We start from the raw sequence: 27,676 nt of genomic DNA on the forward strand, positions 1-27,676 counted from the left end.
AGCATGCTGCACACTGAGCTAAATCCACAACACTCAAATGGTAGTTTTTAACATCAAATATTCTAACACAGTATACAACTCAAAGATAGCTAAATTTGATACATGCCAAGGAATGACAATCTGAAAAATGAAAAAAAAAATTCCCACAATTAAATCATTATGTTTATGTAAGAACTGAAAACTTTACATGTCCAATAAAAATACTTCAAGTCATAACAAGGAATAGTTTCAAATCATCCACACTGGGTGGTGTAAAGGCGTGCATAGTACACACTCTGCGTGTTCAGAGCCAAGACACACAGAAGCACCTCAGATTCATTCCACATTTGAGTTTGGATTTTGGTTGTGCCTTTAGAAATCTTTCCTGTTGATATTTTTGTTGCAACCCCTATATTCAGTCATATGACCGTAGGGGTGTTACCCGCTCTTTAAGAAGTTTGGCTAAGAGCACTCAGTGCTTCTCAGGAGTTACCTGAGTTTGGTTTCAAGCACACACATTTGGCTGCAGGGCGTCTGGTGACCTTTTCTGGCTTCTGCAGGCACCACGTGTATTTATATTTGTTCATCCATTTATTCTCCCCTCCTGCCTCTCACGTAAATGATTAATAAAAATCATTAACAAAACTAGTTGAGCTCTAGATCCTTCTTACCTGGCAGTGGGGAAGGACACTTGGTTAGTGAGTTCCAAGTAATCACTAGCTTTTAAAATCTATAGTGAGAATGAGTTATTAGAAGAGGAAAATTAAGTCAGTGGAGAATCCCTGTTTGAGGGGTGGTGTGTGTGTGTGTGCGTGCATGCATGTGTGTGTGTGTATGTGTGCATGCGTGTGTGTGTGTGTGTGTGTGTGTGTGTGTGTGTGTGTGTGCGTGTGTGCATGCGTGTGTATGTCTCTGTAAGAGAAGGATGTCGGTGTAATGCTCTGTTGGCTCTTTGCTTTACTCTCTTGAGAGGGTGTCTCATAGAACCTCAACCTAAGTGGGTAGCCAGCACGACCCAGTGATTCCATCTCAGTTTCCCACAGTACTAGTAGCTCACACTTAGCTTTTTCTGTAGGTGCTAGGACTCGATCTCAGGGCCTCACATTTTCAAATGACTGCTTTACAACTCTTATTCCTCCTGGAATTTTTCTGTTCTGTTTCCTTTGAGTCTGTTTCTCCCTCTGTTCAGACTGACCCAGACTCCGAGGTTCAAATGATTCTGCCCCAGATTTCAGAGTGTGCGGGATTACTGGTGTGGGCTACACCTCGCTCACTTTCTTGTTTCCATAAATAACCCAGTCATCTTTGAGAGAAGACATCTGATAATGGACATGAACTTAATTTGCCTTCAGGGGTCCCTTTTGATTCACGATTGAATTTGGAGCATACTTTATAGGCACACATCATTGGCTTTTATTTCTCCTTAGATCTGCATATTTAAAGTCTGTTTTTTCATACCAGTACACAGGGAAGTAAGACTTTTAAGGCCTGGATGTTAGAAGGCTTCTTGCTGTGTGTTTTTCATACCGTGAGTCTTGACTAACACATTCGGGTAGCGGGGTAGGAAGATTCCTGGGCTGGCCATGTGTGAGCTACGGCCAGTCCTCCATAGCTTCCTCGTGGGGTATGTGGAGAGAACAGCCCCACCACAGGGATCACATGGACTGGACGCTAATGCAACTGATCTCATTCCCCTAATCTTGGTAACCGTATCAGTTGCTTTTCTGTGGTTTTGTGGGGCCTGGATCAAGCCCAGGGCTCTGTAAATGTGGGGCAAGTACTTTATACTAATAGCAGCAAACTCTCCCTTCCTCCTAGTAAGATAGAGAGTGCCTCACTATGTAGCTTTGTTTGGCCTGAACTGGCTCTGTAGACCAGGCTGGATGCTAATTCAAGAGATCCACCTGCTTCTGCTTCCTGAATTCTGGGATTAGAGACCTGCACTACCTCCTGGGTAAGACTATTTTGTTTCATATGAATATTTTGCCTTCGTATATATGCAGCACATTTGTGCCTGGTGCCTGTGGAGGTCACATGACGGCATTGGATCACTTGGAGCTGTCATACAGGTGCTGGGAATTGAATTTGAATCTTTGGATGTCAGGGCTCTCTAACCATCTCTCCAGCCTGAGGTGTTTTGAGTGTGTGTATGTGTAGAGGGAGAGGAGGGAGGAAGGGGGGAGGGAAGAAAGGAAAGGAAAAAAAAGATTGTGTGTTTGTAGGTCCAAGTTGAAGTCTTTCTTATGTATTGAGCTGGGGCCTCTCACTGAATCCAGAGCTCACCATTTGATTTGTTTTAGCTCAGTGGTTCTTAACTTTGACCATTTTATACAGTACAGTTCCTCATATTGTGGTGACCTCCCCCAGCTATAAAATTATTTCATCGATACTTCATAACCGTGATTTCTTATTGTTATGAATTGTATTGTAAATATCTGATATGTGATCCCACGGGGGTCATAACCGACAGGTTGAGAAACACTGGCCTTGCTTGTCCTGGAGATCCTTGCCTTCCCTCTTGTGCCCTGGGATCACAGGTCCCCATACTTTAAATAAGTTCTAGGCATCAGAATTTCTGTTCTCATGCGAGTTAAGCACTTTACCTGCAAAGCCATCTTCCACACCTAAAACCATGGTAGTTTTGATAGCCTTTTGAACACCTTTGATCTCCCAGATAATTTGGTTCATACTGGGTCATGCCCTGTGGTGTTGGATGGTTGGTTCTAGGTGTTTATGGTTAGACCCAGGAGTAGTCTGCTGACTTTAGTGTGGATTGTGGTGCTTTCATGTTTAGGTATTTGGATGGGTCCTTCTGAATTGCTGTATAAATTATAATGGAACAGTGCTCATAAAAAACACATTCACACACTTATTCAGTCTAGAGATTGGGAAGTCTAATGATAAAGACACCAGCAGATCAGGTCCAGCCAGGCCTGCTCCTGGGTCTCTGGTCCATGGACAGTGGTTAAGGAGCTTTCTGCCGCCGCCCGCACCCCCATTTTTTAATCAGCACCCATCCTACCCCGAAGCTTTGCCCTCGCACCTAGTCACCTCCCAAAGGTCCCATCACCGTAACCCTCCATTGTGTTTGACCAGGATGACAGCACAAGCAGTCTAACACATCAACCTTCAGGTGACTGCAGGTTTCGGTGACTGGAGGTTTAGAGAGTTTTATATCATGTGTTGATATAAAAGAATAATAGGTATAATGTCTCCTATGGAGTCAGGAACAGATTCTCAAATGCTATGACTTAAAGTGACAGAAATCAATTCTTAGGCAGCTGTGGCAGCCAAAGGCTAGAAAGAACCCTGAGTGGATGTCATTAGGCTGGGTGAGTGTGGGAGAGCCTGACTTTTACAGGGTTTTGAGGCTGCCTGTTTTCCTTTGCTCATGTTCAGAGCACAGTATCCCTATCTGTTTCTGCTGTCAGAGCCTTTTTTATCTTTTATTTTTGAATTTTATGTATATAAGTACACTGTCGCTGTCTTCAGACACACCAGAAGAAGGCATCAGATGATTGTGAGCCACCATGTGGTTGCTGGGAACTGAACTCAAGACCTCTGGAAGAGCAGAAAGTGTTAACTGCAGAACCATCTCTCCAGCCCGAGCCTTCTAATTTTTACCAACACTTCTTGTCCTGGACAAGAACTCCTGTGGTCACATCAAGCCCTCCTGGATGTGCTGGATGATTCCCTGAGAATGAGGTCCTGGATTACACCTACAGAGAGCCCTTTGTTCTAGGAGGGGTTACTGGTTTTGGGAAGTAGTAGGTAGTAATATGAGACACATCACTCTAGGAACACTGCAGGACCATAGTGTAGTTATCACTTAAATATCAAATAAGCTTAAGAGTAGGAAATGTAGTCAGAGAAAGGCATGAAGATGATTTTTTTTCAGAACTAAGAGGTATCTCTATGCTGTATAAATGTTACACCATTTCACATTGCTTCGAATATGCATTCCAGCAGATAATCAGGTAGGTCCACGGAGATGAGCCGGGGTCTGCAGCTCCTTTTGAAGATTGGGAGAAAGTTGCAGTCCTTGGTGCTGAGATGGTGCGGGGACCTTTCATCTGGGGTTTGACTGGAGCCAGCTGAAAGCTGGTGCTGTCTTGTCTCTTCCATCAGAGCACTGAGTCTAACATCTGTCTGTTGTCAGTGCTCACCCCGCCCCCACCCACCCCCTCTCAGCTGGGTGTGGTGCATGCCTTTAATACCAGCAGCCTGGAGACAGAGGTGGACCAGCCTAGTCTATATAGCCAGTTCATGCCAGCCAAGGCAACAACACAGACCCTGTATCAACAAACAAACCCTATGTCGTCTAATCTGTCTTCATTCAGAGACCAGCCTCAAACCTTCTACTACACAGCCTCTAAAATGCTGGGGTTATAGGAATGTAGCACTACCCAGGGTTTTGCCTCTTAAAAAATTATTTATTGTGTGCATGTGTGCATGCGTGTGTGCTCAGACTGAGTCATACTGGGAATGTGGAAGTCGGAACAACTTGTATGTTTGTCTCCTTTCATTGTGTGGCTCTGACTGGTACTCCTGTAATCAGGCTTGTGGCAGACACCTTCATCTGTATGAGGCAGCTTTGGCCTCTTACCCAAGTCAGATTGCACAAATGAACCAACCTAACCCGGATCTTCATTCAGACATTCACTGTTCCCAAGGCCTTGTGCATTCTCCATAGAAATCTGGACAGTGGTTTCATATGTGAGCCAGAGGTGGCAGTTTCTGTGTGTTATACATGCATTATCAAGCCCCGGGGTGTGCAGTGGAGCCTTGGAACTTTGAGGACAGCCTTGTACTGACTTTGACATTTTGGGCAAAGGCACAGCACATTGCAGAACCCTCTGTGCAAAGGGATTGCCAGAAAGACACCCTCTGCAAGGCTATCATGAGAACAAGCACAACAGCACATCTGTGTGCATTCTGAGTTAATCAGCGACTCACAACTGCTTGCTTTTGGCCAGTGTCTGGGTGTCCTGCTGTGAAGACTACTGTTCCTTAACCCTCTCCCCTGCCTCTCGGTGCTGTCTGCCAGGAGCCCTCCACGCCTTTCCACCACTCTCTCAGTTCCCACTAACCCTTCTCTTCCCACCTTAGCTGTCATTTCTTCCACAAAGCCTTCATTTATCTCTCCTGGCCACGCCTAGGTCAGGCGTCTCCAATATTTCTCGCCCACAGCACTGTGGCAGCAGTTGCTGCCTTTTGTATTTGTATTGCCTTCTGACCTTTGTCTCTACCTTGCAGACTCCAGGCTTTGGGGACAAGGGTTATAGTTCCTCCATGTTGTTTCCAAAGACCTAGAAGGATCTCATATTCATTCTCTCCCCCCCCCCTTTTACACACACACACTCATACACACACACACTTGTAATCCCTAGATTTTTGTGTGTAGAGATAGTAAAGAAGGTAAGTATAAAAAATAGAATGTAATTTTGTTGTCTCGTTTTATTGTTACAGAATTAAAACTATTTAGGTAATTTTTATTTTGGGTTTTGATGGGATTCATAGTGTAAGCCATGTGAACTGTGTGAACCCTTTACTGTCATGGGACATGCTATCCTGTACATTTTTCATCTCCATTTGGTTATTGCTTTTAGTGTTTTATGTAGTTCAGTTTTGGTTAGTCTTTTTCTTCTTTGTGTTTGAAGGTCAGAAGGCAACTTTTCTCAGTCCATTTTCTTTTACTGTAAGTCCTGATGAGCACTGGTCTTCCTGCTTGTGTGGCAAGCGCTCTGACCCACTGACCCACTGACCACCAAGCCAGCCCCGGTTAGACTTTGTAATGGTAGTTTACCTTCATACTAAACTTGGTAACTGAAGGCAGCTCAATTTCTTCTTTTTTTTAAGGGAAACTTCTGACTCCAGTATTGAAGTGAGTCACAAAGAGTTGGAAGCGTCACCGAGTGACACTCCTTACGACTGTGTTACTAAAAAGGCTGCACCCCACATGCAGCCTTCGTCAGGTGGATTTGTGTTAAGCCCTCCCAAGCCTACATCCATCATTGCCCTTCTGAGCAGATCTGTGGTCCAGTGACTCCAGACCTGGGCACTTCAGGATTTCAGTGAGGTTGAACACAGTTGAGCAAATAATTCTGATTTGTAATAATCTTCATTATTTCTTTCCTGTTAATGATGGGACTTCATTGTATCAGGTTCTTCCTGGCCTGACAAAGCATGGGCAAATCTTTCATCAGTCACAGCTTTGTTTCTCTCATAGGAATTTTATCTGACTTGGTGTTTAATCAGGGTTGTTTAGAAAGAGAACCTTTGCTCAGGCCGCCCCTTTGCTACTGGAGACAGAGCTTTGCAGTGCATGACAGACTCTGAGGCCCTTGCCAAGCAGGTTTAGTCTGGGAGTGATTGCTACCGAGCTTAAGGGTCACCTCTATCTTACTGTATACTTTTAGAGTATTATCACTGACTTCTTATTAATTTTTAACTTTAAGTTTTCCTGGCTTCCCCCACCCATGGGTATTAAACAATTGTAGTGGTTCTAAATTGCTTCACTTTTTTGAGGAATAGTTTGCATCTGTGGGTTTTTAGTTTTTTTGTTTATAAAAAATTAAAAATATTTTCATCTTAGAGACCTTGGCATGTGAGTTAGAGCCCTTAGGGTCTTACAACTGTAACTCATGTGTGTGTTCATGCTGTGCCTTTGTTTTCAAGTATGTGCAGGCTATGCCATGGCACTCCTGTGTGGGTCAGAGGACCGAGAACTTGTGGACTTTCTTCTCTATCTCCTCACCACTGTGCTTTTCGTGGGTTCTCACATTTGTGTGGTAAGCACTTCACAGGCAATAGTCAAGCATACGCTACTCAAACATCCTTAGCACCTAACAGCCAATTGTAATCAACAAAAGTCTCCTGTTCAAGGGAACATGTTTTAATTTCAGCACTTGGGAGGCTGAGAACAATCTTTTTCCACCTCATCAATGTAGGTTTAGTGTTTGAGGGTCTGCAGATTGAATAACAGAGCTTATGTCTATGAAACAGATGTGGGCCTCAGAACAACCTGGATTTTCATATGCCCCAACTGAGGAGGGAAGGCAGGAATAGCACATGGCTTCTAGGGAAACAAAGGCATCGATCACAAAGGAGAGCAGAGACCTGTGGTCACAGACATGTACGTGGGCAGTGCCACCCCAGCAGAAGGAGCACTGGGAGGATGGACACCGACGTCGCAGAGTAGTGAAGTTTTTAGGAGGTGCTGATTTGTAGGCAGCCTGGGATATGTAATGAGGTCAAGACCCTAGACTGTATGGTTCCTGTCTCAAGAAGATGACGATCACCACCTCCACCTCACAGAAAGCAGAAGGCTTTTGGAAAGGCTCTCAGGACAGCGTGACAGTTAACGTCTTCAGACAAGAGCCCACTGTGGAACCCACATAGGAACTTCATGACAGTGAGTGCAGGATGGCAAATGCCCTTCTAAAAGTCACGTCAGAGGTGCAACCGAGAATGCTTCATTCAAAAGATCTGAAAGGGACTGGGGAGAAGTTAGGTGGGAAAGCGCTTCCTGTGTGAGCGGTATGTAGACCCGTGTTTGATTCTTAGATCCCACATCACAAGGTAGAGTGTGGCTCCCCAACTGGCAATGCATACTTGTAATCTCAACACTGGGAAGGCAGAAACAGAGGGACCCCTGGGCTTACTGGCCAGCCCATCCAGACTAACTGGTAAGCTCTGGGTGACTGTGTGTGTACACAGAGATCTTAAAACTTTCAAATGAAAGTTGTATAGCTAGAACAATAGTCAAAAGCACCCCCAGTCTGTCAGCATTCAGTCAACCTGGTACATAGCCAAGTTGAGCAAAAAGGGATGATGCATCAGGGAAAACAGCACTGTCTTCCAGAGCACAGCTGCCATGCTCACCAGGAGACCCGTCCCACACGTGCAGTTGGTATTTTAATATTAGCTTTTCTAATATGTTGTATTTTGTTTTGTGTTCATGACAGCTTTATTAAGAAATTCATATACCATAAAAATCACCTAACTTTTTGTTATTACTCATTTTGTCTAGTGTGTGTGTGTGTGTGTGTGTGTGTGTGTGTGTGTGTGTGTGTGTGTGTGTGTGTGTTGAACACAGGTTAGTAGACTTGAGTAGCAAGTTCTCTCTGAGCGATCCTGCTGGCTCCTAAATCTTCTTTGAAGTGCACACAATTCAGTGACTTAGTGTCCGCTGAGTTGTGGTGGGGCACCATTGTCTAACTCTAGAATGTTCGTTACCCCCAAGAGCTACCCTTAAAGGTAAGCACTCACTTCCTGCTTCCTCCTCTTCCCAAACCTGGGGAGTTCACTTTCTATCTCTATAGGTTTCTGTATTCTAGACATTTTATAGACTGCTCATATAACGTGTGCTATTTTGTGGCTGAGTCTTTTTCCTTCGTCTTTCTTCGGGGTTCATGAATGTAGCAGCATGTACTGGTGCCTTATTCCTCTTTTGAAGTGAACATTGCATTTCACACTAGTTGGATATTTACAGAAGAACTAGAAGACAAGTGGAGAGTCTTCTCATACACTTCAGACCCAGCCGAGTGTTACTAACAGGATGCTTTAGTGGGGTGTATCTGGCACACTAGGAACCTGTGTTATTCATCTTTATACTGAACTAAAGCTGAAGCTTGATAAAGATTCTGTCCTTCATTCTTACTGTTAACTATGGGCAGTTATGGTTTCTCCTCTGCTTCCTAATGTGTGGCAGTTTCTGGACTCAGTTTTCGATGACTGTGACAGTTTTAGCAGTGCTGAATATTGTTGGTTAGCTTAGGTCCCTCTCCGGGTTACTCTGAGCTCATACACTTGAGAGAAAGCGCCACTGTGGTCTGTTGAGTGGACGTCGTCAGCCCAACTTGCCACTTCACAGCAACCCTGGTCTCCTGGAAGAGGGTTTGGAGCAATGTAGGTAGAATATTGGGTGTAAAGCTGCCTTCCTTGCCTTCCCAGACCCCTGGAAGTATGTCACTGTGGGTCTGGAGAGGTGGCTTAGCAGTTAAGATTGCCTGCTTCTCTTGACGAGTGTCCTTGTCACTGTATGACCGAGAGCCCAGGATCTTGAGAGAGCTCTTTGTTCATGAAGAAGTGTCTGCTCTGTGTAGTCCTTCGGGCTTGAGGCTATTTATTTTGTATTTTAGGATATAATTCCAATCTTTCTCCCTCCCCCTGCAACCTCCTTTGATTGTTTATTCCTTTTTATTTTATGTATGAGTGTTTTGGCTTTAGGTACATCTGTGATACATGTGTGTGTACCACCCCAGAAGGCCAGAGAGGGTGTGGGAACCCTTAGAACTGAAGTTACACACAGTTGTGAGTCACCATGTGCGTGTTGAGAATGGAACCCAGTGTCTCTCTGCTGTCTGACTGGGCAAGAGGCCTTCCTCTTTGAAGCATATCGTATGTCTTGAGGACATGGTTAGCATCTATGCTGGCAGATAGTTGGATGACTGAATAGGATAATGTGTGCTTGACTAACGTGTGTAGAGGTGAATGGAGAGTCTCTCCTGCCTTTAGAGCCCTCAAGTGTGAATATCTAAGTGGCTTGTTCTAGACAGAGCATGAAAGCAAGGACTCTTACCCAGACATGGACCAGTGAATGGCCTGTTGCATTGTGCTCAGATAAGCCCCTGGGTAGATACTGTGCAGATGAGAGAGGTAAGGTCATGCCCACAAGGCAAGAGGCTTTAAGCAACACATTCATCCTCAGAATTCTGGAGATAGCAATCCCAAGTAGTGGCCCAGGTGAGCCTGGAGTTGCCAGGACTTTAGTATCTCTTAGCCACTGCTGTGCCCACTGCAGTCTGTCTTTGCAGTTGTGCTTGTGCCTTTGTTCCTTTTCTCATATGGTACCAGTCACATCTGCAGGTGCCAATGACATCAGTCCTGAACACAGCAGAGTGGTTAGCCAGAATGAGGTAATGAGCTGCATTCCAGAGTCAAGCAGCCCTGAGCTGTGCTCTAGGTGAAGGGTAGTTAGTAGGGGTTCCGTGGGGGAGTGGATGAGACGAGGCTGGAATACGTGATAGCAGCCTTGAACTTCATTAACGTATGTGGCTTTCTCTTCTCCCCACAACAAGCCAGAAAGACTCTGAAGGTTTTTAAGCAGAACCAGATGAAAGCTTAAGATTGCTAGCAACACCAGCTAGCAGCCAGGTTCCTGTGCCCGATCTCAGACTTAGAATCTTGGGGATTCTAATTTGTGGTAGAATGAGTTTCTTGTTTTCTGGGGAACAGATCTCAGAAATTAACTGTAGTTCCAGAGTCCTCATAGTAAGTATTTTGTCCTAAATATCTATGGAGTTGTCGTACCAAAGGCCTTTGTTGTTTTTGTTTTTGTTTTGTGTCAAACCAGGCCTTGTCTCAGCGGTGTGCTCAGTGCTCCAGTGGGTGCTGTGTAGCAGCTTTCTCTTTCCTGCCAGTTTCCAGTAGCTTCTGGGTTGTTCTGTCTGGTTCTGTGGCTCTTTGACCTGTGAGTTCAGGAATCCGAACTGGGTACTTGTGGGTTTCTGCTCCTTATTCACTGGATTGAACTGAAAGCTCAGATTCACTTTGCTTATTGCATTAGCTCACCCTGCTTTCTCTACCAGGAACCTTAAGAAATACATAATACATTTGGGTAAAAGCTTTACACAAAAAAGGAGGCACAGCGTGTGTTTCAGTGGTGTGTATGGAAAACGTGCTCCACTTCTTAGAGTATTGTGTGCAGCTGATCCGTAGAAGAGTGGTATGTAGTCTAAGCCGAGCGGCGTCTCAGGTCGCTGATATTCCTGTGCTTGCCTGCTCCACTTCTGTAGAACCTTAAAAATAGAAAGAAGACACATCTATTTTCTTCTTTGGTTTAAAGATTTATTTATATGAGCACACTGCAGCTGTCTTCAGACACACTGGAAGGGGTCATCAGATCCCATTACAGATGGTTGTGAGTCACCATATGGTTGCTGGGACTTGAACTCAGGACCTCTGGAAGAGTAGTTAGCACTCTTAACCACTGAACCATCTCTCCAGGCCCCACACCTCTTTTCTTGGCATTCCTTATTTCTTAAAACAATTTCTGAAAGTCAGTATAACCTATATAATTTATGCTTTCAGTTTAATTTTTTCTACAGTAATACTGTTCAGGGGACTCAGTTTCTTAGCATGGTCAAGCATGTTGTGTTTTATGCCTTCTTAGGTTTTCTAAATTGAGTCACAGTTCATAGAGTATAAATTTTATCCTGTAGAGTACACAGTACAATGGCTTCAAAAGAGTATCCACAGGGTTGGAAACATCACTGTTAGTTTCAGAGTATTTTCATTGTTCCCTAAAATCACTGGGGTTCTTATCATTGTCTCTTGCTTCCGGCTAGCCTCTTCCTAGATCACAGAGACACTGACATGCTTTTGTTTCTATAGATTGCCCGTTCTGATATTTAATGTAAATGGAGTTATTCCGTGTGTGGCCTTGCATGCCTGTGCTTGTTGTTTGGTTTGCTGTTTTAAACATGGTCCCTCTGTATAACCAGGGTAGATAAGTGTCTGCAGTCTCTGGAGTCCCAGCCTTATGGGTGAACCACCAGCATGCTCATGTTGACACCTTTCAGCAGAGTCTTTTCAAGGTGCCATGTTTTAATATGTACTTCACTATGTGTCATGACAAGAAAGACTGCCGCTATGTGACTGTACCGTATGCAGATTTTCGTTAGTCATACAGCTAGCTGTGCAGCGAGTGTGTGCTCCTGGGAACATCGTGTGCTTGTTTGTGGTGAGTAGAGATTTTCAGAGTTTTGAAGGGTGTGTACCTAAAGATGGGATCAGTGAGGCGTGTGGTAGGTTTTCAAGGAACTAGCAGACTGAGGTTTTAGATGGTTGTATCGTTTATATTCCTGCTAGTGGTGTTTGAACGATACAGGAAAATTTGGGGTGTCTGAGTTCTTTAAACACCCTATATACACATCCCTCATTACATACATGCATTGTCTACAGACATCTTTATTTTCTCAAAGCATTCTGTAAAGCTTTGGGGGTCTGTACTTGGGACTGGACTAAGGGTCTTTTAGTTTGTGAAAGAATCTCTTAAGTTCAGCAGGCCCCGCTGAGGCACGAAAGTTCTAAACACTTTATGATGATTGTTAATTACCATGTTTTCTGTGTGGTTTGTAATTATCTAAAGCATTCCGAATCACTGCCTATGCAAGTGATTCTTAGCTCCATTCCAGCAATTGACCTGTCAATAAACATGTCTGTGCATAGATTTTCACTTACATTCCAGATGGGTTCTTTAATGTTGACTAAACAGAAATGAAGTTAGTGCATCAATGATAAGGAATAGCTTCTCAACATTTTGTCCAGGCTGGCTTCCAGCTCGATTCGCCTGCCTCAGCCTTTTGAAGGCTGGAATCATAGAAGTGCTTCACCAAATATCTGTGTAACTGGCTCTGTTTTATTTTTAATTGTTAAATTGCTGTGCGTACGTGCATGCGTGCGGCCCTGTGAATGTTTGAAAGTCTCATTCTGAAGCTCAGGTTAACCATTGAACTCACAGCAATTCTCCTGCTTCTGCCTCCTAGAACAATTGGCATGAGCCACTATACCCAGCTTGAAGTGTTTCTGTAGCTTCTTTCTGGGCTCTTGTGTGCATTGGCCCTAATGTTTATTAGCTGAGATCATTTGGGCCTGTTAGGTTTCCTGCTTTTTTATAATTGAAGCTGCTGTGATTCTGTAACTACTGGTGCATTTTAAATTGTCCCGGGTTGTGTATTGTGATGGTCTGATCCTTTTAACTAAACCTATAAGATGCACCACTGAGAACTCCTTGTGCTAAGTCTAGTTCTAGCATGGCGGGACGCCAAGTGTTCTTTTCCTCCATTTGTATTCCTGTGTGGATGATCACGAGGTGCTTGCTCATCCTTGGGCAATGTTCTTAACACTGACTTTGGAGGTCACCGCATCATCTTTCAGTGTTTGCTGTTGTTTGCTTACAGCCTTAAAGCAGGTCTGGAGAAGGCACTTTGGTGCTTACCTCCAAAGTGTGGACCTGAGTTTGCTCTGTCCTGTGTAAAATGCCAGTCCATGCCAGTGGGAGAACCTGCCTCATAGAGTCTGCACGAGTCTGGGCCTGATGGGGTCCCAGTGCTGAGAGTGGAAGTAGACACAAGTCCCCATCCCTAACCCAGAAGCTGTCTACAACTGAGAACCACCTACAAATGAAAAAGGCCACATTTGCAGGAGCAAGTAAGAGTGTATTTAAGGGTGTAAACCAGAACTGTACATACACGTGTGAAAATGAGTAGAGAGTGCTGCTTCTCTGAGTGTGTGTGTGTGTGTGTGTGTGTGTGTGTGTGTGTGTAGATACGTAAACATAAACACAAATGTCTCTTAAAGACGTGCCGTAAAATTCACACTTTATAAAATTAACCACTGTGTTCAATCAGCTGTTAGTGTATTGTGTGAGTGTGACCACCACTAATTTTAGAACCGTCTCATCATCCCTGAGAGAAGCCCATGACCTTTCAGTGGTCACCCCATTTGCCTCCTCTCTAAGCTTGACTACCTCAAAACTACTTTGTCTATGGGCTCAGTTATTCAAGTAGGAACCCTGACAGCTGGGGTTGACTAACACTGTTAACACCGCCCCCTCCCACCAACCCCCCTGCCATAGTTTATCTAACTGCAGATGAGATGTTGGTACTTTGGGAATGTGTGGAGTGAGTGACAGATTCACTCCGCAGCACAATTCAAAACCAGCAGCAGCTGGTGCATTGCAGAGGGCAATATATGCATAACAGGATGAGCGGTCACCTGAGTGGTCACACGGGGACTTCCTGGTACTTACAAGGGCTTGAGACAAGGGTGTGTGTGACTTGCCCACTCAGCTTTTTAAGCCAGTGTGGCTCAGTGGAAACGTGAGAGTGCCTAGTGCCAGATGTCCTTTCCTATGACCTCAGAGGTGGTGGGCGGGGCCCGTGGAAGGTAACCCCCGCTTCTAATCACATGACTGGTGAAATTTCCAGTTCCCAGAAGCCTTTGCTCTAAAGACTCCACAGTGGACGTCTGCGTAAGCCCAGGACGACTGTCCTGGTGATGAGGGTGCTGTGCTGCCAGTGCTCTGTGAGGACAATACCTCTCAGCCTAAAAGCCGTGCTCAGGCTTGCTGGAAGAGAAGTCTTATCAAATATTGTGTTGGGGATAGCTTAGAGAAATAATAAGGCCAAACCTTTGTTTTGGGTTTTTTTTGGTGGGGGGGTTAGTTTTTACTAGAAATGGTTCCTGACATCTGCAACATATTAAGTGCTTTTTGTTATATATGTAGTCTTTTCAGAGATGCAAGAACAGAGGTCCCGGGCCTATTCCTGAGGGAACGCTGGGTACATCTGAAGGCAGCTCCTTCACCCACCCCACTCTGCAGAGCAGCTTCCGTGGACATAGTTCCCACTTCTTGTCAGGAGGCGTGACCCGTGTCTGCGGCGAGCCTTCCCTAGTATCTGAAACTAATTTTAGTATGGGGGGCTGTCAGGTGGGTGAGCATGTTTGGGTGCCCCTGCCCCTGAGCTGTATTTAACTTTAACTGCAGCAAGGGTGCTGAGAGAATTTATGCTTCTTTTTCACGAGTCTGTAACAAGTGCACCTATTAGTTTAAATTACCATGGACTTTTAATGGAACTGAAGATTAGCTTTCTTTGCACTCAGGACAAAAGCCTTTTTAATTATTATCTTTTCTCATGTATTACATATAGATTGAAGTGTCTTCTTCCCCTCCCCAAGACTCTTCCCCTCTCCCACCTCAGAAAACAGCAGGCCTCCCAGGGACAGCAACCAAGCAAGACACCGTCACAGCAAGGCTGGACAAGGACAAGAACACCAAGTTACTCAGATGTTATATTATGAAGTGTGTGTGTGTGTGTGTGTGTGTGTGTGTGTGTGTGTGTGTGTGTGTGTGTGACCTAGGTCAGACCCCTATATTTTCCCTGATCTCTCAAGTTCCCATATATCCTGCTCCCATCACTGGGTGAAAAGCTAAAGACAGGTGTAGCATGAAAAACATAAGGAGTAAGGCCACGTGTGAGTGTTAGGTATTGCCTGCCAGCTTTAACAGCTAGTGTGATGTCAAAGAGGAGGTCACTGCCATATGCACCTGGTGACAGCATCACCAAGCGTAACAACTGCTAGTATGGTGGGTAAAGAAAGATAAGGAAAGACATGATAAAATGATACTTTTTCATTTCTATGATCAGATGTTAGGAGAGACAGACAGACAGACATAGAGAAATGCGGAGACAGACACTCACTCTTGAAAAATATAGCTGTAGCATAGGTGTTGGGGTTAAACACACATATAGGTGTGTGTGTGTGTGTGTGTGTGTATGCACATATACATTCATATGTGTGTGTGTTTAACCATGTTGTGCATAACCACGCTGAAGTACGGACAGTGCACACCAGTGATTTGAACCTCCTTTGGGGTTATGCACCTTCTGGCAGGACGACAGCGTTGGGCTGGAGGCAAGCATACTGGTCTTGTGTTTCAGACAGCATCAGTATGAGGAGCTGGTATGAAAGCCACAGGAATACAGGAGATGGTTTCCACTGAGTGCGGTGAGCTTCCTGTGCCTGGTGGATCAGCAACACAGCTTTGTTGAGGTAGAGCTGAGGCTGGGGCAGTAGAGGAAGACTGACTTCGTTGGAGCTAGAACTGCACGGATATTTTCAGCTCTTGAAATAATTCTGGACAGATAAAAAAATAAATGGCACCGTTATTAGTGAAGAAACACGTGAGGAAACTGCTTTCATGTGATTGTGACGGTTTCACGTGTATAGGCATGTTGTGTGACAAAACTTTTTTTGGGGAGACACAATATACACATCTGCTTACCCTCAGGAAATAAATCCACAACAGACCAAAGTGCAGATACCAGGAAGTCTATGGGGTCACACACAGGAGTGTGAGTGAGGGTTAGTTACAGGAGCAGAAATAACTCAAAGGCAGCTGCATCACCAAACCCGTCCCAGCACGGGTAGCAGCTCAGGAAGCTGGGGACCAAAAGTGCACTGCACAGGCTGGAGGCAGCACGGTGGCTTGGAGGGCGTTGGAGAGTGTCCTGTCCAGGTGCCTCAGCTGATATAAACCTCTGGGGCAGCCTAGCTGCTTTCTACTGCTTCCTGGTACTGCTCTGGTCTTAAAGTCTTGTTTGCAGCTCAGCTGTACCGAATCTGAGGCTCCTTATTGTTTACTGTGTCAGGGACTTAGTGACTCTGGTCAGTTTTAGGGATTTCCTGAAGCTATTGAATCTTTACTTTTTATGCTTTCAAGGAACTTCCTCCATGTTGGAAGATCCTTTTGATCTCGAGGAAACTGGAACACATATATATGAAATTTTGTGTCATTTGTTGATCTTCAGTGATACTCAACAGCTTTGTTAAGATGGAGTTCAGGTACTCTGGACGCGATGCAGTGGTTTTTAGTGATCTGGTATTGTAGACATTCATACAGGTGGAATCAGTGTGCTGGCTTCCAGCATTTCGAGAAGTATTTTTAAGGTTAACCTATGTAGTATATGTAAATGCTTCCTTTTATGATCAAATGCTGGTTCTTTATAGGAGAGCGCCATGTCAAGGCAGTTTCTACTCTAGGCTGTTGTGAGTGATCTTGATTCATTTTTGTTGTTTTGATTGTTTTGTTTTTTGAGACAGAGTTTACTCTAATAGTTCTGGCTATCATGAAACTTGCTCTATAGACCAGGCTGGCCTTGAACTCCCCGAGATCCTCTTTCCTTGCCTTGTGCTTGTGATTGCTGTGATTAAAGGTGTACACCACTGCCCCACATGACCTTGACTCTTCACACACACACACACACACACACACACACACACACACACACACACACACACCCGTGTTCAATTGAAAGACAAACCTTAGCACTTATCATGTAACCTTCCTTAGTACTCCTGATTTTGAGGGAACAATGTAAAGCAAAGGTCCTATATCTTTAGGTTTTAAGTCCTAAGTCTTAAAAGGAAAAATGTCTACCAAGACATTACTTAGCTTAGCTTGTCTTGATACATTCTGTCTCCTTCAGTTGGCGTTTAAACTTCACTAAGCATGAAGGCATATTTCCAATTCAGCTTGAGTGAAATAAATTCACTTAAGTATGGATTCTGGTTTGTGAGAGATTTGGGCAGAGGTTATAGAAATATGTAAGGGATTTGGGGAGAAGGGGAGGGAACACTTAACAATATTGAGTGAAAAGGAGTCCAGCTAAGGAGAACCCACAGGCACATAGCACATCTTCCTACTTATGATGTTGGCCGAGACGGCTAGTCGGAGACACTTGTACTCTCGGAGAGGGGCGGTTTACCTGAACAACCACACTCAAACTGAGCCTGATACGGGACTTTGGGCTGGGCTGGTGCTGGACGTTCCACACAGAGATCTCTGATCAGAGTGGCTTCTGCCACCTTCGCCTCTCGGTCTGGCTGGGTGCTTGGGTTCAGGTGAAGAGGGGAAGCTCTGCACAGGGAAGAGGAAACCGATTCCGCTGCTTCTGCTGCTGGGTCTGGTCTGTCCCGTTTCTGCCACTGCCACGAGGCAAGAAGCCAGGCTGAACCAAGCCAGTGGGAAGCTCTGACACAGGGTGCAAATGGTAGTGTTAACAGCTCTTGTAACAGAAGTTCTCAGATGGCGGAATGATTCTTGCACACCTCTACTCTTGAACAGTCTCTCACACACCCACCCACACCCACACACACACACACTGTTCTTGGAATGGCTCAGAGTCTGACAACAGGTGCTTCCCATTGGCTTGGCCTGAGGGCTTGGGAAAACCTGGTCTACATATCTGGGTGGTGGCGCTGCTTCTGCCTGGAGCTTACAGGTGGTCACCTCTTCACCTGCAGAGGAGGGATTTGGAGCATGACTGAGCCTACTTCACCTTCGAACGAGGGACTTGAGACATGGCTGATGCCACTTTATGCGACCGATGTCACCTTGTGTGTGTGTGTGTGTGTGTGTGTGTGTGTGTGTGGTGGGGTTGTGTGAAAGAGCCTGGTTTCTAAGGAAACTAGGAAGCACCTACTATCTCACTTAAAGTTCCCGAGGCTTCACTTACCTCAACCGAGAACCAAGGTGTCCTCACCTGCGAATTGCCCCACAGCCTGATTTCATTTTTGAGAATTTATTTACTTAATGTTTTGGAACATGTAGCCATGGCTGGTCTGGAACTCCTTATGTAGACTAGGCTGGTCTCACTTGTTTCTGCCTTCTGGGTTCTGGGATTAAAGGAACCATTGAACTCACCCAGTCGGAAGGGTAACTAATTAGGCCATTGGTGCCTCCCCCATTCTGTGAGTCATGATTATTCCTAGATTTGTTCATAAAACTTTTAAGGCACCAAGGACCCACTTAAATCCCTCTGTAGCCTGGGTGTAAACTTCCCACATGGTGCCTGGTTATATTGTTAATTTGTTCACAACTAAACACAAAAATTGATGCTGGACCTTTTTCTTTCTTTCTTTTCTTTCTTTTTCTTTCTGTCTGTCTGTCTGTCTGTCTTTCTTTCTTTCTGTCTTTCTGGATGACAGTTTTGGTGGTTTTGGTCTTATTTTAAAATCATGTTTGTTTAAGTATGACTTATATATCATAAAACTTGCCATTTTTAGTGTAGTATTTTTCTGTGTAACCCTGACTATCCTGAAACTCATGTGTGCCAATACTGCCTAAGATGTTTTGTTTTGAATATGTGAAACCTAATAAAAATATGCAGTTAAAATATGAAAGATATTTCCTAAACTTCAAATTTTACTTGTACATGCCCATGTATACATTGCGTATATACATCCTGCATGCATGCATATCATACAACCTCTGCGGATGGCAGCCTTGGCCCCTTTGCTGCTTGAGCTTTGGAGAAGAATGTTGGCCCCACTGGTTTTGTTATATAGGCTTCAGCCAGGTTGTCTGTGGGCCACAGGACGTCCTCTGGAGAGTAAAGTTGAGGTGCAGAAGCGAGAAACTAAGAGCTAATGTATTTAATTACTGAGCAAATTGCTTTCAGGAAGAACTAAGAATGATTAAGTAAACATATTAAATAGGTAATTGTTCCTCACTGCCTGCTCCTCTCCTCCACAACCCTTATGCTGCCTTAGCTCTCAGCAAAATCCACGGTACAGTTACATAGCAAGGCCAGCATGAGCCCGTGAGACCCTGTCTCAAAGGAAAGAAAAAAGAAGTGGGCATTCTGTTAACAAGTTAGAAGTCAACCTTCCTTGAAGAAGAAAGCATGTTTCCAGGCAGTTATTAGGCTGAAGCACAAAATATACCACAGAAAGAGCCTTTGGAAAGTGCTTCAGAAGGAAGGAATCCTGGTGAAGTAGGAAATTATCTTTAAAGTGTACTATGCGTCTTAACAGTTTTCTGTGTATTGGGTCCAGAGAACATCTCCAGGGACTTCTGCCTTTCAGATTTTGGCAATTGAATTAATAAGTAATATAGATACATAGAAACTAATTTTGCTTCACATTTTGTGTGCGTGTGTGTTGGGAGTGGGGGGACCTGTAAAGCCTAGAACAGCTGAAGTTGGCTTGTATGATGAGGCAGAGCCCAGGTTCTTGTTATAATGAACCTATAATTGCTATTTAATGGCTTCTCTGTCAGAACAGTGTACAGCAGGAGAGAGGAAACAGCTTCATATTTATGTTTTCCACTCTTGTTCAAACCTGGAAATGCTCACACCGTCTTTGTAAGCATCTGCATGCTGACAACTACTGCAAGTTTGCTTTAATTTGCTGTGTGCCTTGTGCTTATCTTGACCTGCTACATTCAGTGCAGTTATAAAAGGAAGGTCTTTGAAAAAGACCATCTCACAGATAACACTCTTTAACATAGGCCTCATCTCATGACTTTGAATCCATGGAGGAAGTAGATCTGTGTATGAGAAATAACACGCACTTGCCCTGTGCCCCAAAAGCCCTGTAGCTGCTCCCTGGTTTGCTGAGATTGACAGGTACCCACCAGAAAAGAGGTGAAGGCCAGGATGGGGACCAGGCAGGCATGGCAGCAGAGAGAAGCAGTGAGTGTGTTCCTTGTGGTTCTTTGACTCTTTCCATCATGATGACTTACAATTTGAGAGCATATTGCTGCCCTTTTAATATCTTGGGAAACTCAAAACTTAATGATTTTCTCTCCCCTCCTGCTAGGTGCTGGATAGTTTACTAGTCCAGTATGGAGTGGTGGAGAGCTGTGAGCAAGGTACCTGTCTTCTGAATTGCTTTTAAATTTGTAAAAGGAAGGAAGTGGAAAGAAAGTAACCAGTTCTCTGTTTTTCTCTTCCCCCTCAGTGAACACGGACTCGGAAACGGCAGTTGTAAATGTGACCTATTCCAGTAAGGACCAAGCTAGACAGTAAGTGGCCTGAAACTTCTTGTCCAACTGCACAATCTGGGCTAAGTTATTACAGTCACTTACTGTGTGGTCTTCTAAATTGAAGATGGGCTGGTGGGTCACAAAAGGGAACTTTATTTTGTATGTTTTGACTCTACGATTAATGCCTTTTTAAGTCTGCACAACTATTGAAAATCTGCATGAGTTTCAGGTTAATTCCATTTTTAATTTATCTTTAATACCATTTGCAGAGTAATGCATAAAGCTAAACAACTTATTTGCACAAAGGGCCTGAATATTTTTCCAAGTTATGTAACTAGCTTCCTTACTCTTCTTTAGTGCTTTAGCATTACGTTAAACTAACAACAGTTGTCAGGAAAATGTCATTTTCCTCACTGAAGTTGGTCATAATTACTCAGTTCACTAACCGAGCAGATACTGAACCAATACAAGTTGCATCTGACAACCCAAGATAATTTTTTGATCAACCCAAGATAATTTTGCCAGCAGTGGGAGAAAAAATATGGGGCCACAGAAACTGCCTTTGATAGCTCAGCCTAGACCATGAGAACAAGGGTGGGGCAGAGTCCCTAGGACTGTGACTGGAAGTCTCACTTGCTGCATGGTGGAGGGCTGAAACAGAACAGTCTTTTCTGTAGGAGAGTCAGAAGGACCACCTGGCCATCCCTAAGCCTTAAAAGAAGAAATGGGAAATGATCTCTAACAGTGTGAGTTCAGGCTGAACTTGAGGGATTAGCCTCCATGTGAAGGGGAGGAGTCCCATCCAGATATGGAGAAAGAGATCTTTAGGAAGAACCTACCAAGTGGGTGGTCCCACAGCAACTGTCCTGGGACTGACTACACACTGAAACTTAGCCACATTGTCTCTCGGGGGATAAACTAAGTATTGTTCAGCCAAGAGAGCCTGATCAGAGCCACAGTATGTAGGGCCACAGACTCAGGTTCCAGGATATTTATCTACCTAGATGTCAGGAAGGACTACAAGGAGACAGGCCTTACAGAGAAAAACCGAGTTAAGACTCAGTTGAGGGGCTGAAGAGATGGCTCAACAGTTAAGAGCACTGGCTGTTCTTCTAAAGGACCCAGGTTTAATTCCCAGCACCCATATGGCAGCTTACAACTCTGCAACTCCAGCTCCAGGAGATCCAATACCCTTACACATATATGCAGGAAAAACACCAATGCACATAGTGTAAAAAAAAAAGTCATTTAATAAAAAGAAAAGGAAACATTATAACAGTTATCATTGAAATTAAGAAAATCATTAGAAGTTACCTTAAAAAAAAATCCCACATATTCCACTGAGTTGGAAAATCTAGTAGAAATGGACATTCCTCTGTATGTTTATTACCAAACAAAAAAGAGTTTGAGTAGCAGCTGCTGAGATTGAATTACTTATAAGAAAGTCCCCTGGCTAAAAGCATTCAGATTCAGACAGATTCACTGCTGAATTCTGCAGTCTGTTTGAGGAGGACCAATGTTCCTCAAACTAATCCAAAAATTAGAAAATGTAGGAAAGCTACCAAGCTAGTACTAACCGCATACCAAAACTAGATAAAGAGACAACAGAAAGAGAACGTTATAGGCAATTCCTCCTAATGAGTGTAGATGCAAAATTTCTCAATAAAACATACGGAAAATAATCAAGTGACGCATCAGAAAGACATTTCACCGTGATTAGCTTGGCTCCATTCCAAATATGTATTGATGTTTCAACATGTGCAAATCAATAATTTTATACATAAATGGCCTCAAAGACAGAAATCATTAATTTCCATACATGCAGGAAAGGCTTTTAACAGAAATCCAACATCTCTTCATGAGAAAGCCCTGACTATACTAGGACTAGAGGGAGTATATCTCAGCCTAATACAGGATATTGTGTCAGCCTGTCATACTAAATGGAGAAAACCTCAAAGCATTTCCACTTAACCAAGTACAAGAGCCTCTGGGCTCTGCTCTTATCCAATACAGTGCTTGAAGTCTTTGTTGGAGCACTCAGACTAGAGAGAAAGAGAAAGGGTTACACATCCAAAAGGAAGGCCAACGATCTTCACTGGTAGATCTTATTATTCGACATGTAAAACTGTAAAGACTACCAGGAAACCCTTAAAGCCGAATAACCACTTTGAGCAAAGTACCAAGACACAAAATATACATTAAAAAAAAATCAGTAGCCTTTCTGTGTACCAATGACAGACACACTGAGGAAGAAGTCGGGAAATAATCCATCCATAAGAGCCATTGACTAACTAAATAAACTATCTTTGAATAAATCTAACCAAGGAAGCAAAACCAAATAAAACAAATCAAGTTAACCAATGGGAGAGCACTAGCCCCTGACACTATTAATGATACTCTGCATCCTTGCAGACAGGAGCCTAACATAACTGTCTCCTGAGAGGTATCATCCAGCAGCTGATGGAAACAGATGCAGAGACCCACAGCCAAACACTAGGCAGAGCTCTGGGAGTCTTGTGGAAGAGTCAGGGGGACAGGATTGAGGGAGTCAAGATGGAGGGCTCAAGGACAGTACAAGAAGACTTACAGAGTCAATCTGGGCCAGTAGGGCTTACAACAGAGACTGAACCACCAACCAAAGAGCACCCATGGACATATGTGCAGCTTGGTCTTCATGTGGGTCCCCCCAACCACTGGAGCAGAGTCTGTTCCTGTCATGGACTCTGTTGCATGTTTCAGGGTCCCTTTCTCCTAGCTGGGCTGCCTCTGCTGGCCTCAGTGGGAAAGGATATGCTTAGCTTGGGGGTGGAGGGGTCAGGGAGAGGCTTTCTTCTTCTGAGAGTGGGGTGGTAGGGAGTTGGAAGATAGGATGGGAATGGGGGGAGAGGAGAGAGCGGGGGCTGTGATTAGAATGTAAAGTGAATAAATTAATTAAAAAAAAGGAAAGTCAGGCAGATAGAGAGGAAAAAATATAAAACAAAAAGTATTTAGCTTTTCTGAAAGCAAAGCAAAACAAAACATAAAAGACCTACAATGAAAAATTTAAAACACTCAAAAGAAATTCGAGTTTTCTAGAATTTCAACTAGAAGATGGAAAGACCTTACATATTTTTGAAGTGGGTAAATTAATACTGTCAAACAAACTGGCTATACTCCTAAAAGAAACTCAGTCTGTCATAATATATGGGACCATAAAAGACCTGGATGACAAGAGTAATCCTGGATGTGAAGCAGTCTCTGTACATGCTGGACATAGGCGAGGGCTTTCTGAGCAGGAAGCAGTGTTAGCCTTTAGCAAATGGAGCCCTCTTGAGACTAAAAGCCTTATAATAAAAAGGGAATGTCAATCAAGAGAAGAGACAGCTTACCTACCGAAGTACAAAATATTTTGCTGGTTATTCATTTGACAGAGGATTAAATATCTAGATACATATCTAGAAGATACATATCTAGAGTAGATAATATCTAATACAACAAAATAAAAAAAACAACAAGAAACCAGACAATGAGGTCAATAAATGACCGAGTAAAATAAATGGACCATTTTCCAAAGATGAAATACAGATAGCCAATAACCATGCAGAAAAGTTCAAAAAAAAGTGATTTGCTATAATACCACTATATTGGAATTCCATCTTTTCCTGGTCAGAAGATCAACCATTAAAAAAACAATAACAAGAAAAACCCAAATAACACATGTTAGTGAGAATGTGGGCAGAAGGGCAGCCTGCCTTATTGCGGGTGGTTCAGCCAGTGTGGTAATCAATATGTGGAGGTCTGGCCCAGCTCTACTACTATTGCCTTATCTACCCAAAGGACTCCAGGTGAGCATATTACTTGTGCATAATGTGTATTCTAGCATTTTTCACATAGCCAGGATTGGAGCAGGCTGAGGTATCTAAAAACAGATACACAGGAAAGGAGTGGTGTGTGTGTGTGTGTGTGTGTGTGTGTGTGTGTGTGTGTGTGTGTGTGTCCTGGAATCTGCTTTGTAAACCAGGATGGCCTGAACTCGAGATCCACTTGCCTCTGGGTCCTGAGTGTTGGGGTCAGAGGAGTGTGCTAACACATCTGGCACACACAGTGAATATTTTTAAAGCCACAAAATGATGAAGTTACATGATTTATAGGAAAATGGATTTAGTTGGAGATCATACAAGTGAATTAAGCTCATCTGAGAAATGAGTGTTATTTCTTTCATCTGTGATTCTAGATATTAAGTATAAGATTGTGTTTGCATACATGATGTGAAAATAGAATTGTAGCTATGGGACCAGAGGGGGCCAATAAGAGGAGTAAGAAATGGACAGCAGCATAGGGGAGCGTTGGGGTGGGGAAAATCCTGACATAATGCAGAACCATGGTTCAAAAAATAACTTTTGGGGCTCGGAAGATGCCTACTGGGTGGTACGCTGGGGACTGAAGTTCAGTTTCTAGCACCACATAGCAGCTCACACCTTTTTGTAACTCCAGTTGTAGGAGGATCAAACTGCACACAGTCACATGAAATAATGCATCTTAACTTTACACATCTCAAAAGTTATGGTCGCTGCTGTTGCCTCCTCCTCCTCTTTAAAGATTAAGAGTTCAGTTAGGTTGTTCCCATCATGAGGCTACTAGAAAATGAAAGAGAAGCCAGGGAGGAAGATGAAAATTTGTAAGACTCAAATGGGACCCTTATTTTTGATGGTGTGTGTGAGCCAGAATGTCAAAGGTGTAGAGATGTGTGTGGTGCTACCCCCCTTCCAGCAGTGCTGCCAGTGAACGTGGCCTCTGTGACACAGCCACAAGGAGGAAGATGCGTGTAGATTCCTTGCCTCTTTCACAGTAACCTGTTTTGTATTTTTAAATATAAATATGCTTTCATAAATGTATTTCCCTAAATACAAAAAATGGGATATGTAATGCCTTAGTTAATTTGAAATTTGGTACTTAAAAACTCTACTTTTTTTCCAGTTATAAACAGTGTAGCAAACCAGATATATCTATGCATGCCTCGGTGATCACGTAGAGGTCAGATGATGACTGTATAGAGTCAGTTCTTTGTCACAGTCAGACCATAGAAAGGTCAGGAAGACCTTTATGTGTGTTCTGTGGGTTGAACTTAGGTCATCAGACTTGTGCAGAAAACACCTTTACCTACTGAGCATCATGCTAGCTCCAGAATTATTTTCAACTGTGTAATCTTCATAGAGCTTAGATTTGTTTGTATTGTGTGACTGCTTCTCAATATTTTCCCCGGGCTTTCTGAAACCTTACCAGTCTAACAGGAGAAAATGTTTGTGGTAATTTTACTTATTTTCATAAGTGAGACTGAAGCTTTTAACATGTCTAAACCTCTTAGTTTTCCTTGTCTGTATCTTTATTATTTATTTAAGTTACAGCATCTTTTATGAGACCTTGGGCATTATGTTATTGTAGGATTATAAGGTTGATATTTTGCAAGCTGTGTTCAACTGCCATGTAAGAAGAGCAAGAAAATACCACGTCTTAGGCCTTGAGTGTCCACCCATTTACAGCTATGATGATGGAAGCATGTGAGCAACAGGAGGTCAGTGAGGAAGGTCTTATGTCTACAGTTAACTGTGTGCCTGCTTCGTGGTTCCAAGTTCCTGTTAGAGGGAACATACAAGATAAGCCTGGGGGTTTGGGGGAGATGGCTAGATGCCTGTCCTCCCTTATGACTCTGCCTTTCCCCCCTTCCCTTTAAAACAGTCATTTCTTTTCTACCATCTGGTGGTGCTGTACACTTTTAAGTCCCAACACCAGGGTGGCAGAGGCAGGTAGATTTTTGAATTTGAGGCCAGCCTGGTCTACAAAGCAAGTTCCAGGACAGCCAGGGCTATACAGAGAAACCCTGTCTCAAACAAAACATTCTACTTTCTGAGCTCCACCCTTGGCCCATTCTAAAGTGGAAATCTCTGTTACTCTCAGGTCACATATGAGACTGCTGTAACCCTGAACTTAAAAGCTAGGATGTGGTGAGAGCTCAGGTGAGCAGCCATTGTGTCCCTCCACCACATTTATAGCTACAGGAAATTGCTGAACTGCTGCTCTTTACTGCACTGTGCCATAGGAGATGCGGCCTAGTTCTAGACCTCGGTTGTGTATGAGGCTCCTCTGATACAGCTTTGTCTAAGACAGAATCTACCCTGGAAATTCCTGCCACCTTGTGGCTAAGAAATGTCAGAGATTGTAGCACAGGTGTCAAAACTACAATACCTATTTTAGGCTTAAGTCTTATGTTACTAAATAATGAAATAAAAGTTCAAAAGACGTTAAAAAGAGAAGTTTCCATTAAGAAACTGCTTGATTCAAAGCAAGTGGGGAAACCACTCTACATGAGACCCTGTCTCAAACCAAAATAAAAAACCAAATTCTGAGTGCTTTGAATCCTTCCTTGCACATTGCTTTGGAACTCATGAAGAAGTTACCATTACACGTGTTCAATGTGTCTGGGTGGTGGTGGTGGTGCACACTTTTAGGCCCAGTGTTCAGGAGGTAGAGGCAGGTGAATCTCTGAGTTCAAGACCAGTCTGATCTAAGGATCGAGTTGCAGAATAGCCAAGGCTGCACAGAGAAAAACCCTTCTCAAAAAAACAAAAACAAAAAACAAGTGATCAGAGTAACTTGGCTAATGGCTATGAGAAGGAAAATTCTGTGTTGGCTTTAAAAATTATGTAAATCAATGTATTATGGGAAAGGAGTGCAGAAAATTGATAAAAGAGGATTGTTGGCTCTGACTTAGCCTGAGCTATGTAGCTTACTTGTTAAAAACCAAAAACATCAAAAGAAGAAATAGAAGAACTAGACCAAACAATTTTATGTCATTCAGAAATGAACAGTTAACATTCCCACCTTTAGCCTCACTCCTATGCGTGCATTACAGCTGTCAGAATTAGTTTTCCTGCAGCGCTTTATGTGCTGTCTTCTTTTAAAATCATGTTTGTTTATGTGCACATGTGCATACATGCACATGCTTTAGAGTATATGGGGAGGTCAGATGACAACTTCCAAGACTCATTTCCATCTTTCTACCCTCTAGGTCTTGGGTCTGGGTCTTGGATCATTAGCCTGACAACAGCCTTTACAAACTGAGCCATCTCACTGGCTGGCCACCTTGTTTTTGGAGCCACAGTCTCTTGCTGGGAGCTGGAACTCACTCAGTGCCAGGGATCCACCTGTTCCTGCATCCCCTGGGTTGGGATTGCAATTGGTTCTGTTCTTGGCCTTCTTTTGTGGGTGCTAGGAATCAAGTTCAGGTGCCTGTGCTTCCACAACAAGCACTTTACTGATTGGATTGAGCCTCTGGCATTGGATTTTGCTTTACTTGTGATAACACTTTAGTCACGAAGCCTC

At 43.6% G+C, this 27,676-nt stretch overlaps 1 protein-coding gene across 1 annotated transcript in view; it reads left to right on the forward strand.

Moving 5' to 3' along the window:
* The window catches only part of IGF2BP3 (insulin like growth factor 2 mRNA binding protein 3), a gene marked incomplete at both ends in the record, with an annotated part of 117,948 nt that overhangs the window by 56,856 nt on the left and 33,416 nt on the right, over positions 1-27,676 (forward strand). Inside the window, 2 exons of the mRNA XM_080932246.1 lie at positions 20,152-20,203; positions 20,293-20,356. Coding sequence (XP_080788372.1) covers positions 20,152-20,203; positions 20,293-20,356 — 116 coding nt within the window. The remainder of the gene's footprint in view (positions 1-20,151; positions 20,204-20,292; positions 20,357-27,676) is intronic.

Source organism: Micromys minutus, assembly GCF_963924665.1.
Source record: "Micromys minutus genome assembly, chromosome: 18".
NCBI classification, from domain to species: Eukaryota; Metazoa; Chordata; class Mammalia; order Rodentia; family Muridae; genus Micromys; species Micromys minutus.